Source organism: Hyaena hyaena, unplaced genomic scaffold (genome assembly GCF_003009895.1).
Source record: "Hyaena hyaena isolate Hyena2069 unplaced genomic scaffold, ASM300989v1 scaffold_88, whole genome shotgun sequence".
Taxonomy (NCBI): Eukaryota; Metazoa; Chordata; class Mammalia; order Carnivora; family Hyaenidae; genus Hyaena; species Hyaena hyaena.
In genome coordinates, this window is record NW_024080720.1 from 1,511,352 (window position 1) to 1,529,675 (window position 18,324).

Below are 18,324 nucleotides of genomic sequence, written 5' to 3' on the forward strand. Positions count from 1 at the left end.
GAAGAGATTGGTGGTTGCAAAGGAGGGTGCGAGTGGTTAGGCAAAAAAGGTGAAAAGGACTAAAAGGCACAAACCTGAAGTTATAAAATAAGTAAGTAATGGGATGTAATGTACATTATGGTGACTATAGTTAATAATACTGTATTGTATATTTGAAAGTTGCAGAGGGTAGACCTTAAAAGTCTTCATCATAATATAAAACTTGTGTAACTCTATGGTGATGGATGTTAACTAGATTTCCTGTGATGATCATTTTACAGTATATACAAATACTGAATCATTATGCTGTACCCCTGAAATTAATATGTTGTATGTCAACTACACCTCAATAAAAATAATAAAATTAAATTAAAATAATTGTTCACTTCTTTAATCCTTTCAAAGTATAGTCTAAGGAAATTATACCCCAACTTGCAAATAGAAGAAAGCCCTTCACCACCACCACCACCACACAAACAAATAACACCAGCAGCAAAAGGAGAATAAAAAGTGGCTTATACAAAAGTATTCAGAGCAGAATTCTGCCAATAACCTAAACATCCAGCACTATGAGACTTGCCGAACCTATTAAGGGACATCATCATTACAGCAATTTAAAATGACAAGTACATGGTTAATACCAAAATAAATTTCAGATCAATTAGAATTAAAAAAAAAAAAAGTATACAGAAATCAGAAATAAGGAAAAATGTAATCTTCAGCAAGCTATTAAAGGGAAGAAAATTTTTTAAGCTTAAATACCAAAAAGAAATCCCAAGAGGAAGAACAGGTTTCACTCCAAAGCCATTTCAAATTTTGGTACGAGAAAGTAAAAGTAAGAGAAGTCTGAATTTGAGACAACGAACGACCTCAATGCCCAGCTCCTTGGCAGAAGGAAGGCTGGGGAGACCCGTTCTCAAGTGATCAGGGTCCCTAATGAAATGAAGGGGTACCACTCAACCACACAGCAATCAAGCTCTGTGTTCAAAAACCAGGCTCATTTACTACCAGCTGCATGACCAGGGCGGTTATTCAACTCCCCAAGTCTTACCTCATTTGTAAAGCGAGGAAGGCAGAAAGTAGCCTCGTAGGTCTCAAATAACTTATTTATAAAGATTAGAACAAAGGCTAACACATACTCAATAAGTAGTACAGTCTTACAACAGAGACACTCTTTGGTTAGAACATGATAACCTTGGATCTCATTAAATTCACTTAAAACCAGAAACTTAGTATTAACCCTTAACAACTAGGGTATGAAAGGGGATTTTAGGAAATTTTTAGTTGAACAAACATTAACTGGGCTATTGCTGTGCATTAGGAATCATATTGAACTGCTGGGTACAGAAAGCTAAAACAAAGCAGAGTCCCAAGTGTAGAGAATTTCACAGCATGGTGCAGACAGAGGAGAAAAAAAGATCATTTCCACACAATGTGCTGGTGTCAGAGATTAGCAGAAGCTTTGACTGGAGCAAGGAAGAGGAGTAAGTCAGCCAGCCTGATGTGGCAGAGGTAAGGAAAGGGTTTCAGGAGAGGGTGATGACTGAGTATGTTTTTTTTTTTTTTTTTACTGTAATGCAATTAAAAGTAGAAAACAAATTGAACAAACAAAAGCACACACATGAAAAAGTACCTGGAAAATAAACAAAGCTCCTAGGTCAAAGAAAACTTAAAACTGAAATAACACACTACCTAGAAAACAATAATGTAAATCTGGGTATATGGGAGAAAACTGAATCCTACCTGGCAGTGGAGAAAGCTGACCAACCCAACATACAGAATTACCAAAAGGTTCCAAAACTAGAGTCACCTCTGGAAGCAGGTGGTGAAGGAAAAGATGAACTAAAATAAGGACTTTCAAGAAGGGTACCAAGATCATTCAAAGCAGAAAGAATGGTCTCTCGAGGCACGTGGGTGGCTCAGTCGGTTAAGCACCTGACTTGATCTCAGCTCAGGTCTTGATCTCAGGGTCATGAGTTCAAGCCCCACATCTGGCTCCATGTGGGGCATGGAGCCTACTTAAAAAAGAAAAAAAAAGAATGGTCTCTCCAACAAATAGCGCTGACTGTTTACATACAAAAGAATACAACTGGACCCCCACCTCAAACCATATGCAAATATTAAATGGAACAAAGACCTAAATGTAAGAGCTAAAACAATAAAACTCCTAGCAGTAAACACAGGAGTAAACTTCATGGTCCTGGACTTAAGGATGAAATCTCAGATATGACATCCAAAGCATAAGCAAGAAAAGGAGAAAAAAATTAGATTTCATCAAAACTAAGAAGTTCTGTGGATCAAAAGACACTATCAAGAAAGTGAAAAGACAATCTATAGAATTGGAGAAACTATTTGCAAGCCATATATCTGACAAGGGTCTAGAATCTCTTACAATACAACAATAACAAAAAACAAACAACCTAATTTAAAAATGGGGCAAGAATTTGCATAGACATTTCTCAAAAAAGGATGAACAAATGGCCAACAAGCACATGAAAAGATGATCAACTTCATTTATCATTAGGGAAATGCAAATATAAACACAACACACCACTTCATACCCACTAGGATGGCTATAATCAAAAAGATGGAAAATAATAAATGTTGCCAAGAATGTGGAGAAACTGTAACCCTCATATATTGGTGGAATGAAAAATGATTCAGTTGTTACAGAAAAGAGTCTGACAATTCCTCAGAAAGTTAAGCATAAAATTACCATGACCCAGTGTTTCCACTCCTAGGGGTGTATATGCGTATGAGTATGTGTCCCCAAAAAACTATAACCAGGTATTCAAACAAATACTTGTACATGAACAGTAATAGCGGCACTATCCCATAATATGGAAACAACCCAAATGTCCATCAACAGATGGATAAACAAAATGCTCTGTATGCATATAATGGAATACTATTTAGCCATGAAAAGGACTGAAGGACTGATAAATGCTACAACATGGATGAACCTTGAAACGCGCTAAGTAAAAGAAGCAAGTCACAAAAGGTCACAAATTACATGATTCTGTTCACATGAAAGTCTAGACTAGGGGATCTATAGAGACAGAGAGTAGAATAGTGGTCATGCAGGACCGGGTAGGAAGGTGAGGTTGCAGGGAGGTGTGCGTAGGGGAGACAAAATAAGAGCTGAGAAAGGAGCTGAGGAAATGAATTCTCAACAGAGCTAACAGCAGGAAAGCATAAAAGTACATGGCATGTTTGAGGAACAGAGTAACCTGGGTAGGGTACACAGGGAAGAAAGCAGAACACAGTAGAAAGGCTGCACAGAGAGGTAAGGACTCATCATGAGGGGCCAGGCATCCTTCCAAGTGTTCAAATTTAATCCTAGACAAAGGAGAAATCCTGGCAAATCAATAAAAAGCATGTAATATGATCAGAAATTATGTCAGAATAAGTCTGGTGGCACCACAGAGAAATAACTGAACAGAGGAAAGCCTAGTTATTAGTTTCTACTAATAACTAGGTATTAGTAGGAAAGTTACTAGAAAAGCCTGGTTGAGACTGGCCTGAGCTGCATCAGTAGCAAGAGAAATGAGGAGGAAAACTGCATAGTGCTTACTTGGTTCTATGTGAATTTTGAGGGAGAAGTCAAAATTTGAAGAAGTAATTGGATCCACTTTGGGTGAAAGTGGTGGTGCCACGATCCCACAGGAGAAACGCAGGAGGACCCGGTCTAAGAAAGTCTGAGTGTTGAGACACCAACGGCACTTCTAAGCAGAGATCCCAGTGGACAGTTAGAAGTCAGAGAATGGAACCAGAAGAAAACAAGAGGGTGAGCAGGGGGGTTCAGTTCTAAAAATCATGGCAGCAGAAAAGATACTGATGAGACTGGATGGAGCAGCAGGTTCTCACACCTTGGTGTGCATCAGAATTGCCTGTGAAAAACAGCTTGATGGGCCCCGCCCCCAGAGCTGCTCATTCAGTAGGTCTGGAGTAGGGTCTAGGAATTTATAGTTCTCACTAGTTCCCGGGTGCCTCTCGTGCTTTAATAACCACAGGAGTAGAGAAAAAGAACAGAAGCCCCAGAACCATGAAGAACACTAAGAGCAGGAACAAAGTTCGAGCTGCCTGGCAACTTTCAAAATCAGAAATCCGCCAAGCACAGTAGAGAGACGTGCTCAGTTCCAAACCACAGGAAAAGAAACAGCACTGTCCAAAGCTGTACTCTCTTTTGCTGCCTATGAATGCAAATTTCTTAAAAGCATCAAGAAAACATTTTACAGCAGAGTTAGGATTTAGAAAGCATCAGAGCAGGGAACAAAATGCCAAAAAGAAAAAAGAAAAAAAGGCAGCTATGGCATAGTACACCTTTCCAAATGCTGTCATAAGATACTTAAGAAACCACTTAAGGGAGGATTTAGTCAGTTTTTAGCCTCAGGAAGGGGCTTGCTCCATCTTCAGACAGGAAAGGTTAGAAATGAAATAGTGAAAACTGCCTTCTTCCAGAAGAATACGTTACCATAAAATTTACGTCATTGTGTATTTTTACCACAATTTAAAAAACTATGCCATCATATAATAGATATCTCTAAAGGGCACACATTTGTGAAACCTGCAAACCTTATGGAAACAGATGCTCATTTACCTCTTTGACTGAGAATTCCTTCAGGCCTAAATATTTCTGGAGTCTCAAAGGCAAAAATGCAGTCGCTTTCATGGACTGTTTCCAGGTCGTCTGTGTCACAAAAGGAACGATGGAACCCATCATAGTACATTTCCGTTAACACAATCTAAAAATGGGAAAAATGTAAACAGTTGGATAACCGGAAAGTCAATACGAATTGATCTCCCAATTCTACCATGAACTTCTCCAGCCTATCAGGATTTGCGGTGATGTGAGAGGGCTCTGAGACGTGTCACAGAGCCCACACTATCTGCCTTCAGTAAGAGAATCTTAGAGGCACAGTATCTTCTGTAAATGTGTAACAAACAATGGTCTGACTGCAGAAAGTGCTGGCACTGAATCCAGAGTTCCTCTCAGTTTTCGTGAAGAAGAAACCCAGGAAATTATAAAGACTAATCCTCTCGTTTCACAAGGGGAAGACACTGAAGAGAGGGGGAGACTTGCCAGAGTATTCAACCAGTCTCACAGCGAGGACGGAGTCCACATCTGATTCTGTGACTTTCTCCTAGCTCATTAACTTTTCTTCATTTCAAGTTAAGAAATGTCATAGAACCATGGATTTTGTATTAGAAAAAAATGAAATCAACTCAATTGTCCAACAATAGGAACTAGTTAAATGTATTATAGTCCTACTGTGATTATAAAGCTATTGCAAAAAATGATCTCCTAAGTAAATAAGAAACAACATAAAGAGTAATGTGTGTAAGCGATTTCATTTTTATAAAATACATGTTAATATATACACAGGAAAAATAAGAGTGAATATACAACACAGTATTAAAGTTAGTAATAACTCTTAGTCCTAAGATAGGACAAGATACTTCTAAGTTATGATTCTGAAATGGTTGAATATTTCACAATGAAACAGAAAAACAAAAGATGGGGGGAAAAAAACCAATGGAAACATTTAGATGCTCATTACATGCTCAGCAGCACCGTCTAGCGAAAAAGCACTAGATGGGGCCTAAAGAAGTTCCAGTCCCAGCCTGCCACCAACCAGCCCTATGACCTTGAACAAGTACATGGTTTCTCCAGGCCTCCTTCAAATGAGAGGGTTGGAATGGACCCCTAAAATCCCCTCAACTAACGCAAACATACCACAAGTCTGTGAGGTGAAACAGGCTGGTGGCATATTCCACAAATAGTCCAAGAAAAATATTCCTGGCACAGTTTTCTTTTCATGATTTTAATGACCACATTCTTTTTCTGCAGGTGAACATATGAGTATAATTTACTTTCTCTAGCAGGCTAAGGTCAAAAACAAACTTGTAATTATATCACCCATTTAAACCACATGTAAAAAGAGCCAGATAGCACTGGAGTCTTCAAAGATACAACCAGATTTGCCCTGGACACACATCTAAGCTTCCCTCCCTCTTTATGTCTTTCACTTCCTTCTGAAGGACAAAAAAGAATCAACAAGCACTTCAGAGTAAGGAAGAATAAGGAAGAATATGAACATTTTATCAACATGCCAGTACTTGGCCTGTGAAAATATGAGATATTTACTACATTAAGGTCACACTGCTGGTTGTATTTGTTTTACTGTGGTAACTTCCCAAATGAAGCCACATGAGGCCAAAGTACAAAACACCTTTAGTAATCAACTGATTACACAGAAGCTTCCAGAAGCTATCTAGGGAGAAGTTATTCTACCACAGAATCATCTTCCTTAGTAACTCTAAAATAGGAAATGTTTTTCCAAATAAAATCAAAAGTTAATTTTGAGTAAAAACTGTATGCAAAAATGTCAAGTCACAAACAGACTGAAGTACTTTGGGTCAATTTAAATATAACTACTTATCAAAAATTTACTCAAAAAAAGAAGGCAGAAGGAGCACGATGTTCCTTTCTCTCATCTAAACAAAGGACGAGCCTCTGGTCCTGCTCTAAGCAGGAAGTGACCCACACTGAACGTCTGTATGGCCTACGCCAGCAAGAAGATATCCGTTCTTAGCACCACAATGGAAAGGGGTTTTCAAGAACCAGCAGTGAGTTCTCTAAGCCTCTCTGACCTTCAAATACCACAGCAATGCTGTTCCTAAGCATCCCTAAGAATGGCTTAAGACAGGCTGTGTAATTATAAACAAAGCTAAAAGAAGGTCTTGGTGTAAAGTCACAACTTTCCTTTTAAAAATACATGTACAATTAAATGAAGCACAAAAAGGTTTGATGTACATTTTCCTCCTTTGGGTCCTAATTTTTTTCCCCCTTAACACACACACAACTGGTTTTACATTTTTATCTAACCATACTTGGCAGAGGATTGTTAAAAAATACCAGGAGAACAGAAAGCAACACTTTTATGACTCATGTGTAATCGGCCTTAGCACACTTATTACCTGATCAGTGGGGATCTTTGTTTCCATAGACACTGCTTCCCGAAGCCTGGCGACAGTCCCAGACAGAGGCACGGCCACACCAATCCTCATGCAGTGAGAACACTTGCCCTGATACACTACGGTAACATAGAGAGGCCTGTACAAATCAGAGTCAGATCTTATTAGTCACTTATTTCAACTTAAATATAGAAGCAAAACACAAAACTGAAGGGAAACATTTCATTTGGACCTCAGTAGGACCAGAAAACAGAACACATCATTGGAAAAGGCAGCTGAACAAAATATATCAACACTTGATCCTGTGCTTTATATGTTCTTTACAAGAGCATAATTCCTGGAAATTTTGAAAAACCATTCAAATAAAGCAACTAATTAAAAGTGCAATATAAAGTCTCTAGAAAATCCAGAAGGCACTCAACAACCCTCCCCTTCCTCCACACTATCGACAGGTGAGCAACTGAACAGACTACAACCACAGGGACTGAAAAGACTTGCTCGCCCCATGTACCTGTTCACCCTGCAAACTCAGAGATTTATAAATTTCTATAGGGTTTTAACAATGTCTGTATTCAACTTATCACTAATCCCGTTTTTTTGTCTAAATAAGTAAGAAGACTTAACAGGACCCAGAGAGGAAAAGGAATACACAGGAATGAACAATCTTAATTTTATTAAATATGTTCTTCTTACCTTGTGTGGGGTAGAGGAATTGGCAAAGAAATGCAGAGGAAAGGGTCAAAAGTGTTGCTCTGCTTCTGACAATGAGGACATGTCAAAGAAGATCTTCAAAAACAAAAACGAAAGACACACACAGTAAGAGCATCTAGAGCTATGTTGAGCAAATCACATAAGAGACAATTTGATATGCTCATACCTGTACTGGGCTTGAAAAAGTTCTTGTACAAAAGTGCTACAGACAGGAAAAGATGGTCCCTCGGGCATCATATCAGTCTCTGATGGTGGCTAAAAAAAGGGAAAGTACAATTTCACAGATTAGAAGTACCAGTTCTTGATTGAAGGTGAACCTGAAACAGTCACAAATGGCCTTGACTTCCTTTGCGAGCTGTGCAGATGTTCCAGTGAAGAGCATGTGCTGGAGGCACCAGGACGCAGCCGCCAGGACAGGCACCACACGGGCCCTGTCCCCACAGGCTGCCCTGCACACCATGCCTGTGCCGGCCTCTCTGCCCAGGCAGCGGGCAGTCCTTCTGCGGGGTACTTCTCTCCCTTCAGCTCTCAGGGTCTCCCTGCAGCCTCGCACAGGAAATAACCCCACGTACTGTGCCCTCTCACTGCAGACCTCGCCAGCTGCACTGCCCACTTTGGTGCCCAGTCCCTCTACTGCATACTTAGTTAACCTTTCCTCATCTACCCACCTGACCTGAACACCTGCTGCTGGGCAAAGAGCCCTGCAAAAGCATTAGGACACAAAGACAAATAAGACACAGCGCCTGACCTTGAGTATGTCTCAATCTGGTGAGAGAGCCAGCCACAAGCACATGGTCATATGTTAGTAAAGAGTGTATGGGCACAGGAGGACCCTGAATCAGAATACCTTAACACTCTTCCAGAACCACAGACTGAAATTTTGAGGCACAGAGCAGAATTATCAAAAACTTTAAAAATGGCAAGAGAAATGCAACTCTTTGGTCTTAATTATTTCTATTATATAAATCATCTTCCCATCATATTAAGGGTGCATGCATAAAAATTGAGAATAAATCACTGTTTCTCAGTAAAAATATTATTCTAGGGGTTCCATTTCTACACTCAAACCCAACCAAAACAGCAAAGACATCCATCCATTTCCTTCTCTCTTATGAATTCATTTCAGTGACATAGGGGTATGTGTCTCATTGGGAAAGAAAGCAAACTTCTGCTTTAAAAGCAGCTTAGTGAATTGGAATCACTTGACTGTAGTCCAAAGCTAGTCATACATGCAAATATGTTCCCTCTCATTAGACTCTAAGTTCCTTAGAGACAACATCTCTTGTATCTTAAGCTGCCAACACCGCAGTAAACGTGGGGAAAATCCTCTAAGTATCCCTGAATTTTATACTCACCCAGAACTTAGTCTATTTTACTACATTAACTCAACGCAAACAGCAACAACTCCTCAGTGGAGGTCACCCGGCTCACTGCCCCCTGGCTGCCCCAGCAAGGTGCGCATCCTCACCTTCAGAGGAGGCTGGCTGCTCTGCTTCACAGCATGATTGAGGTCCTCATGAACTCTGTCCAAAAGCCACAGCAGAAACTCCTGGGCATCATGCTGGGAATTTCCTCGATATTGCAGTGCGTTCTTTGACACAATACTCTAAACAGGTAAATAAATCAGCATGAATAGTCGTGAGTTCATGGCTTAAAGATGAACTATTTATAATCCCAAGGAGGGAAGCAAGATCTCAAGGGTGTTAACAGAGCACTTCCTAGAAAGACAGCAATAATAAAAACAGATGCTTAATGTAAAAACCCCTCCCCAAGAAACATGTACAGAAAACTTAAATGCACCTATCCAACAATCCTACTTTGAGAAATAGATCTAAAGGAAACCATGAAAACAGCATGCCAAGACATCTAAGAAAATATTTATTCATCAGGCTTTACAATAGCAAAAAATGGTAATAACTTGAACATTTAAAAACAAGAACTGGTTAAATAAGTAACACAATATTAAATTATAAACCAAAGGATAAAATAAACACAGGTACAAAATATAAATGATTGAGTGAATAAGGGGACTAGATAAATCTTCCTTATAGAATTCCAAATAATTAATGTCAATACTTCCCCCTCCAGGAGCTGCACCTTAACCTCCTACCTTGAGTAGTGACTTGCTTCCAAAGACTAGAATATAGAAAGAGGGTTAGCTGGTGAAAGGTTCTCGGTGAACTGGTTAATTAAGATCGTGGCACTGGAACAGACAACCTGGGTTCAAATTTCTGCTCCACCACGTGTCTTTGTGAGGCCTAGGCCTACCCTCTTCCAAAGTAAAAGAGAATATAATGGTTTGGAGTGACAGTTAGTGAGAATGCATGCATAACATTTCATGTGTAAATGAGATAATAAGCACTCGACTTTCAGCTCTGGGATTTGGAAGTAGGGAGGTAGGAGGAGACACAATCGCACAAAGGAAGGGCAATGAGCTGATGAGGCAAGAAATAATGAGGGTCCTAGCTAAGGCAGTGAGAACAGAAACATGAAGGCAGACTGGAGAGATTTAGGAATTTAGGCAGTAGACTCAATAGGATTTGTGACCTAATGAATGGGAAGAGTGAGAAAGGAGGCATTAATGTTACCAAGGTGTCTTCTCTGGATGATGGGCAACTGAAAGTACCCCTTCATCAATAAAATGAAAAAAGAGAGAAGTCTGGGGAAGAGGACTACATTTAAAGTTCTGTGGAAATTCAAGTAGAAGTACCTGGTACACAACTGCAAAATACAGAGCTGGGGCTCGGTGGAAGAGTGTGTGCTAAGGACAAAGATTTGGAAGTCAACAGATAGGTGGTAGTTGAAATCATGAGTACAGCTGAGATTGCCCGGAGAGCCATGAGAGATCAATCCAGAAGACAGAATCCAGAGAACGTTGTTTTTGGGGGTCCTCAAAGGAGACCAAGAGAAGGCCACCAAACATATGGCAAGAAAATAAGAACAGAGTCTCAAGAGACAAGAGGGTTATGAAGAAGAGAGTGATCAACAGTGTTAAGAATGATAGAGTAGGACAAAGAACTAAAACTGTCCACTGCATTTTCCAATTAACATGATTATAGGAGGTTGCCTGGCTGGCTCAGTTGGAGCATGCAACCCTTGATCTTGGAGTTGTGGGTTCGAGTCCCACATTGGGTGTGGAGATTATTCAAAAATAAACTATTTTAAAAAAGAAAAGAAGGGACAGACAATTCAATTATGAAGAAGAACCATCACACCCTGATGATCAATTAGATGTGAATAACAAAATGATGATTTACGAAGATTCAAATAAAAGGAGGAAAAAATCAAAGGGACATGAATGAAAGGTAATAAACACTGAGATGTCAATTGGTAAAATTTACTAACTGGACAAAGGGAGCAAAGGAGAGGAAGAACCCTGACAATAAACAATCTTTCGGTGACTAGAAAGATACCACTTGAATGCTCTCAGAAAAAAGTACACAAAAGGAGAAATGGGTGTGGGGAGCCTTTACAAGCTACAAGGCTTCCCCCATGGTCAGATGTCACCTGACTCCTCAAATCCAGTATTTCCTTTCCTGGTCTTCACCTTCCTCAATCTTCCCATAGCATTTTATACTTGACACCTTACTTCATCTTGAAATACTTTGGCTTATAGCCTTATGCACTCATTTAGGAGAACCAAAGCCAAAGCCACTGGTGTACAGTGGGAAAATGTGAGCTACAGAAGAAAGAGAGGATTTCCCAGTAAAGAAAAATAGGCCAATAAAAAAACATCAGCACTAGCAGCACTGCTGATTGTGTGGCCAACTCAGGATGGAAGAGAAACAAGTGACTGGTGATACTATATTAAGGGATACAAAGAAGAAACGACGGATAACACCAAGGTTTTTAGTTTCTAGTTTAGACAGACAATGAAATCAGGAACAGAGGAAGAGATTGGGGGACAGCAGAGCTTCAAACATGGTGAGTTTGAAGTACCTAAAGGATTGCCAGTGAGGTGAAGTCTAGTACACCCAGGAAAGAGATCTGAGCTGCAAAGTTAAATTGGAGAATTTATGAAATTCTCCATATGAACATGGAGGGAAAATAAGCAGAAAAGGAGGCAACTAGAATCTTGAAGAATGCTGGCAACAGAAGGGACAAGTCACAATAAAGAAGCCAAGGAAGATAAGAGTGGCCAGGAGAGCCAGAGGCAGCGATGTAAACTACCACAGGCAAGTCAAACAGAGCACTGAGAGTCCCTGGGAAGGGCAGGTTAAGAGGCTGTCTGTGCAATTTCAGTGACACAGAATACCAATCAGAGAGAGGGAGAGTGAAGAAAAGGTAAGGAAACTGAACACTGCAAGAAGACCAGTCTTCATACGCAAGAGGCTCAGTTATAAAAGGGACAAGGAAAGATGCTCTGCCTGGCGGGGGAGGGCTACAGGGCAAAGGGACTTACACCCTGAAGGGAGGAGCTAACGGAAGGGAGACACTGCAGACAGAGGATTCTCTCAAGAGGGGCGAAGGTGGGATTCAGAAAAGTAGAGAAGTGCCTTTAACAGGATGTGGGAGACACAGAAGAGGAGGAGGAGGTAAGGATGGTTACGGATTCAGAAGTTATAGACAGGAAAGCAGGGAACCTTTGTTTCTATTTGTTCTGTGTTGTTCGTTTTGTGGAAGAAGCAGAGGACAGCTGCCAAGAGGAAGTCTCTTGGTGGCAAGGTTATGATAAATGTCACGGCATATTGCTGGGCACACAAACTGCCTGAAGCATAGCAAGTGTCTGCCCTGGGAAACCCTCTCCCGTATTTACCTCCAGTAGGGGTGAGGGAGTTCTCAGCATATGCATGATCCTAAGAAGCAAATGAGCTGAAATCAAGCTCTTCATTTTGTGTCACAGCAGATACCTCACGCACACTCTCCGTCAAATTTCAGAGCGGGGACGATATACAGTTCTTTATAGGGATGCCATTAAGTGTGATTTATGATTCCTGCTGTTATCACTTCAGCTCACCTGACACTTATCTCTCAATTGTGATGTACAAGGTCCCGTGCAGAAGCTGCTCGACAACATTTTGTCGGGCACGACTCCACAGGCAATAGGACGCCCACAGCCACTGTAACTAGGGCAAACGCTGCTCAGGGTCAACCCCACCCTAAATCCCTATATCACAGACTAAAGGACATTTTACAGGGAACCTTGCTGAACACACACAAAGGCTCCTTTTTCTGCCCCTTTTCCTCCTTCACAATGGTGACTTCTTCCCACTGCAGAGACCTGAGACCCAAGGAACTATTTATTTTACTTCCTCCCAAGACAAAACAGAATAATCTAATAACCATCCTTTAGTATGTGTTACAGAAAAAAAATAATAGTGGGAGTCAAGAAGGAAAAATAGTGTGTGTGGGGTGTGCTGGGTGGCTCAGTCGGTTAAGCATCCAACTTTGGCTCAGGTCACGATCATGAAGTCCGTGAGTTCGAGCCCTGTGTCTGGTTCTGTGCTGACAGCTCAGAGCTTGGAGCCTGCTTCCCATTCTGTGTCTCCCTCTCTCTCTACCCCTCCCCTGTTCATGCTCTGTCTCTCTCTCAAAAACAAATAAACATTAAAAAGATTAAAAAAAAAAAAAAAAGGAAAATAGTGGGATTCACGAAACCTGAGCCAGATCTCTGGCTCCACTGCAAACCACTGCTTGTCAGAGAACCAGTGATTCCTGGTTTCTAAAGCAAAGCAGGTGACTTGGTCATCAACAACACCCCTGGTGTCCGAAATCTTCACATAAGCTCTTCCCCTAGAGTCCCACCAAGTGATTTGATTTTTGCTTTGGGTCTCATCTGACATTGCTTTGGTTTGCCTTTTTTAAAAAATAATTTTATAATTTTTTTGTATAATTAAACCTTAGTTTATTTTTATTTTTTAATTTATGTTCTAAAATCAATCCTTCTGTGTTTCTACAGTTTTAAAAAGCAGTTAATTATCACTGGAATATGTCATCTATAAATAGGAGCATTGCTACAATCTGAGAACTTAAATTTGTCACTTCTATGAAAAATAGAATATGAGCCTTTTTAAAAAATTTTTATTTTTAAGTAAGCTCTACACCCAACGTGGGGCTCCTCATATCAGGAGTCACATGTTCCATGGACTGTGCCAGCCAGGTGCCCCAAATATGAGCCTTCTTAAAATTAACCTTGTATATTTATGTCTATTTTATAGAATGGGGTTATTGGTTTGTTTGGAAAAACATTAACTAACCTATTGGTTTAAATCCTTTACATCCTACTATGAATAAATTTGACCATCACTCCAATTTTCCCTTCAGTTAGGATGATGCATAACTTCCAGTTACTAAACAATAAAGGTCAAATAAATTTGCAGAGCTTTCAAGTTTCATAAAATTTCTCTTTACCCTTCAAATAAAACCTTAAGGCCTAGAGCTAAAAGAACTTTTTTCCCCTTATAAAGAAGAAAAAAAAAGAGGAGTTGGAAGCATGGCCAGGGAAAAGAAAAAGAATGAAGTTTCTCCACCTGGCATGGTAAAATCAGACATGAGGTTCTTTCTTTCTTTCCACAGAGCCCTAGTACAGAAGCAGCAGAGTCCTGGGCTCCAGGGAAAAGACAAACTGGTTTAAGACACACTTTATCTGATCCCAGGAAGAAGACAACAAAGCATGGGGAAGGGACATGGCGGTATTTATTTGATCAGGAGCTGGGTTACTCTTTTGGGGAAAAGGTAGCTTGCCAAAACTCACCAAACCCAATTACCACCCACTTTCCATGATTCTATCCAGAAAAAATGTAGAATTTATTTCCAGTGATTCTGAGTTAAGAAGCAGAAGAACTGGGGAGGAGAACAGTACTTACATGTTAAGAGAAAGATGAGATGTGAGCAGATGAGTTCATAGATGGCATCCAAAAGTGAAATTTGGTTTCTGAACTCTACTAGAAAGAATAGAATGATAACACTTGTCTTGAGAAAAGTTTCACTTTTGAATCTGACTTTATGGACAACTACTAAGTTGCTGAAGAATAATTAACTAAAACATAAGGGATGAAATTGGTGTAAATGGCTATATAAATACCGTAAAACCAGATATGGCCCATGACAAACAGCGATAGAGTGTCCATACAACAGGGTTCCAAACCAGGGTACAGAATGCAGCCATGCTCAAAGAGAGTTCTCTGTGTCCTTCATATATTCTTTGCTCCTTATCTTCACCTCTGGTGGGGAAGTCTTTTCACATAACCCAAGTTAAGCTGAGAGGCCTTCAGTATTAGCCAGTATTAGCCAACTGTGGCAACAACAGGCCCTTGAAAGAGACTGTAAAGCTTCCAGAGTTTCACACATACTTTCCCTATGACTGGAATGCCCTCCACTCCCATTCCTCAAATGCATCTCCTCACTCTCCTTCCTTGGTAGGATGGAGAGGGGAGATGGGTGAAAGACGAGACAAAAAAAAAAAAAAAAAAGGAAACAACAGGAAAGGAGCTTCCGTCCAAGATGGAAAGACAACTCAATGAGAATAGGAGAGAATGCCACACACAGCCTGCTCGTGTGTCCATGTTCGACCACAGGGGTAAGGGAGTTATTTCTGGTACAGAGCTCCTTCATCCTTCCAGACAGAAGGTCCTAACAAGGGTAAGTATAGCTGTCCCTTCTATACTAGTGCTCATGATTCAGACTCAGGAATAAATGGATTTGGATAGCAAGGGATACCTGCACTGTTAAAAGATTAGATTTGGATATTAAGCAAACTCACACGTACCAAAAAGATTTGGTGGCAGGGACTCACTGCTGAAAGAGAGACTAGGAAAGAGTATATATCTTCTCTAAAAGAAAAGCTATCATAAGTATGTTAAGAAATGTATTTCAAAAAATTATAGCTAAGGTGGAAGGAGGGTCAAGAGCATTAGACATGGGATGACAGGGAGCAAAACAAAAGGAACATACCCCAAGTGGTTCGGCCAGATGAACAATGAGCAAAGATTTCACAAGAGATCCAAAGCTACACTAAGGTAGAAAATACAGCAGCAAGAGAAGCCCCCCATGTGTATAAACAGTGGCTAGAAGCTTCCACTAGAAATGCAACAGAAACAGAAAGACTAGAGTCTGAACACCTGGGTTCAAGTCCTCTTTCCACCACCTTTTACTTCACGTATGGTTTCTCTGAGCCTCAGCTAACTTTTCTGCAAAATGGGGATGAGAATACTTTTCTAAAAGAATTACTGTGAAGCTTTACTGAGATTTATTTTACAAACTCTATAAAAGCGTTTTCATAAGGGGCGCCTGGGTGGCGTAGCGGGTTAAGCGTCCGACTTTCGCTTAGGTCATGATCTCGCGGTTCGTGGGTTCGAGCCCCGCATCGGGCTCTGTGCTGACTGCCAGCTCGGAGCCTGGAGCCAATTTCAGAGTCTGTGTCTCCCTCTCTCTCTGACCCTCCCCTGCTCACGCTGTCTTTCTCTCTCTCTCTCTCTCTCCTAGAAATAAATAAAAAACATTAAAAAAAAAAAAGAAAAGCACTGGCTCTTGACCCTTGGCTGCACATCAGAATCATCGAGGGAAATTAAAAAAACAAAACAAAAACAAAAAAACAAACTGGGAACAGCCCAGAGATGTTGATTTAATTATCTACAGTGGGACCTGATCATTGCTAATTTATTTGAAGTGTGATTTTTTAAAATTCTATTTCTAATGTGAAACCAAGACAGAAAGAACATGGTCACAGTGGAAAAGCCCTGAAGCTTCACTTCCAAAGGCACTAAAATTTATAGGAGGCTCTTTTGTCACAACTATGTTATATCACTTATTACACTATAGCATATTCGTATCACCACAACATATAATCTCCTATCTGCCTCCACCACTAGACAGTGATCAAGAAGGACTTATTCAGTATTATTTCCCCAACATCTAGGAAATTCAATACTTGAAACAAACAGTAATAGTAATGGCAGTTAATAACTGAGTGCTTATAAAGTATCAGACATCATACTAATTGTTTATAGGTGTCATTTCCTATAAAATTAGCCCATCACAATCACCTACTTTGTTAAGTATTATTACCATTATTTATAGACAAAAAAACTTGGGCTCAAAAAGTGAAATAACTTGTCCAAAGTTACACCTCTCTTCAACCTCCTCTGATTAAAAACAGCCTTAAAACATTTTTGTCCATAATTCTTCAATAAATGATTTTTTTCCTTATATGACTCAGGATCATACAGGGCTTGATCATTCGGTATGTCATTTCTCAGCGCAGACATAAAACATGTGTTAGAGACTGAACTATAGCTGTACCAAGCCTGAGGCTTCCAGGAGCTTATTTGCTTTTAAATAAATCCTTGTTAATCAGTGTTTGTTTTGTTGTTATTTGCATTTTTCCTAGGACTGAAATATGGCCCAGAAATAAAAATGGAGGTTATCTAATTGAGATGTTATTATTTGAGGAACAAGGAGGAATGTGGACTATGTCAGAAGATCAAGTTGCAGCATGTGAAGAACTATGTCCTGCCTGAGTGTCCCAGGATGCTGGAGAAAGCAAACAAGAGAGAGACAACAATCTGGCTCTGGAGAACTACATCTGTCTCTCATCAAAAAATGTAAAGGGGAGTGCTCTTCACCTTAAAATGCTCAAGCTGTTTTGCTGGTGGTGATGAATTCCGATCCTGTCCATCCTTTCCAGCACACCCCAAGTGGCCAAGCCTAGCCAACTCCAAGGTTAGAGTCCACTCCAGTTGCCAAAATGTGTTTATGTATCTAATCAAGTAACTTAATTAACTCAAGAGTATCTTCTTTTGGTCTCTTTATCATTATCCAACATATTCTACGATTCTTGCCAGCCACCAAAAAATAATGCCTTTTAAAAAGTTTGTGTGGTTATTGTTTTTGTTTTTTAGAGGAAAGGGGAAATTTTGGCTAACAACACAGTCAAAAAAAGCAAACATCTAGTCCTGATTTACCCAAAAGGCCATCATAAGGGAGTGTAATAGTCTTCAACAGTTAAAAGTCACACCAGAGATCTTTGGAACCCTCTCTACTTGCTAGATGGGATATTGCTTGATTCATGAATTATTTAATAAGTAATTTATTGATTTATAATAAATTTAAAAATCTTAATTTTTTAAACAGAAAAACAGAAAAACTAGAAAATTCATCTAAATATCTAAGAAACTAGAGGGGCGCCTGGGTGGCTCAATTGGTTAAGTGTCCACCGTTGGCTCAGGTCATGATTTCACAGCTCATGGGTTCAAGCCCCACATCAGGCTCTGTGCTGACAGCTCAGAGCCTGGAGCCTGTTTCAGATTCTGGGTCTCCCTCTCTCTCTGCCCCTCCCCCACTCACGCTCTTTGTCTCTCAAAAATGAATAAATGTTAAAAAAATTTTAACTAAAAAAAATAATAAATACCTAAGAAATTATTATGTGTTTCTACCATGGAACTTTACCAATGTTTTAAGTTTCAGGAATCATGGGGGAATTAAGATAGAATACAATTAAGTGGAAAGAAGATGCAAAACTACATTTGAATATGATTTCAAACTTTTAAGATACATTTTCAATATCTTTTTGTCTTTTATCCTTCAAAATACACACCAAAACATTAACAGTCATTACCTCAGAATGGCAACTTTTAGGTGATTTATTCCTTTCTTCTTTATATGTTTCCACATTCCTGATGTTTTCTAAAATGACTTTGCTGGTAACAATGACCAGGT

The 18,324-nt window shown here is 39.9% G+C and overlaps 1 protein-coding gene and 1 long non-coding RNA gene across 4 annotated transcripts in view; one reads left to right on the forward strand and one right to left on the reverse strand.

Moving 5' to 3' along the window:
• USP31 (ubiquitin specific peptidase 31) overlaps window positions 1-18,324 on the reverse strand; it is a 68,178-nt gene that overhangs the window by 32,991 nt on the left and 16,863 nt on the right. For 2 of the 3 annotated variants that reach the window (XM_039234435.1, XM_039234437.1), the window contains exons 2-6: window positions 9,137-9,274; window positions 7,835-7,923; window positions 7,651-7,743; window positions 6,961-7,096; window positions 4,580-4,724 (exon numbers count right to left, since the gene is read on the reverse strand). In XM_039234435.1, the coding sequence (XP_039090366.1) occupies window positions 4,580-4,724; window positions 6,961-7,096; window positions 7,651-7,743; window positions 7,835-7,923; window positions 9,137-9,274 (601 nt within the window). Of the gene's footprint in view, window positions 1-4,579; window positions 4,725-6,960; window positions 7,097-7,650; window positions 7,744-7,834; window positions 7,924-9,136; window positions 9,275-12,424; window positions 12,484-18,324 lie in introns of those variants that run through there. The other variant, XM_039234436.1, reaches the window with a different exon arrangement.
• On the forward strand, window positions 15,124-17,479 carry LOC120233282. Its single transcript, XR_005528782.1, has 2 exons — window positions 15,124-15,249; window positions 16,997-17,479. It is a non-coding gene; the product is annotated as an uncharacterized LOC120233282 (long non-coding RNA).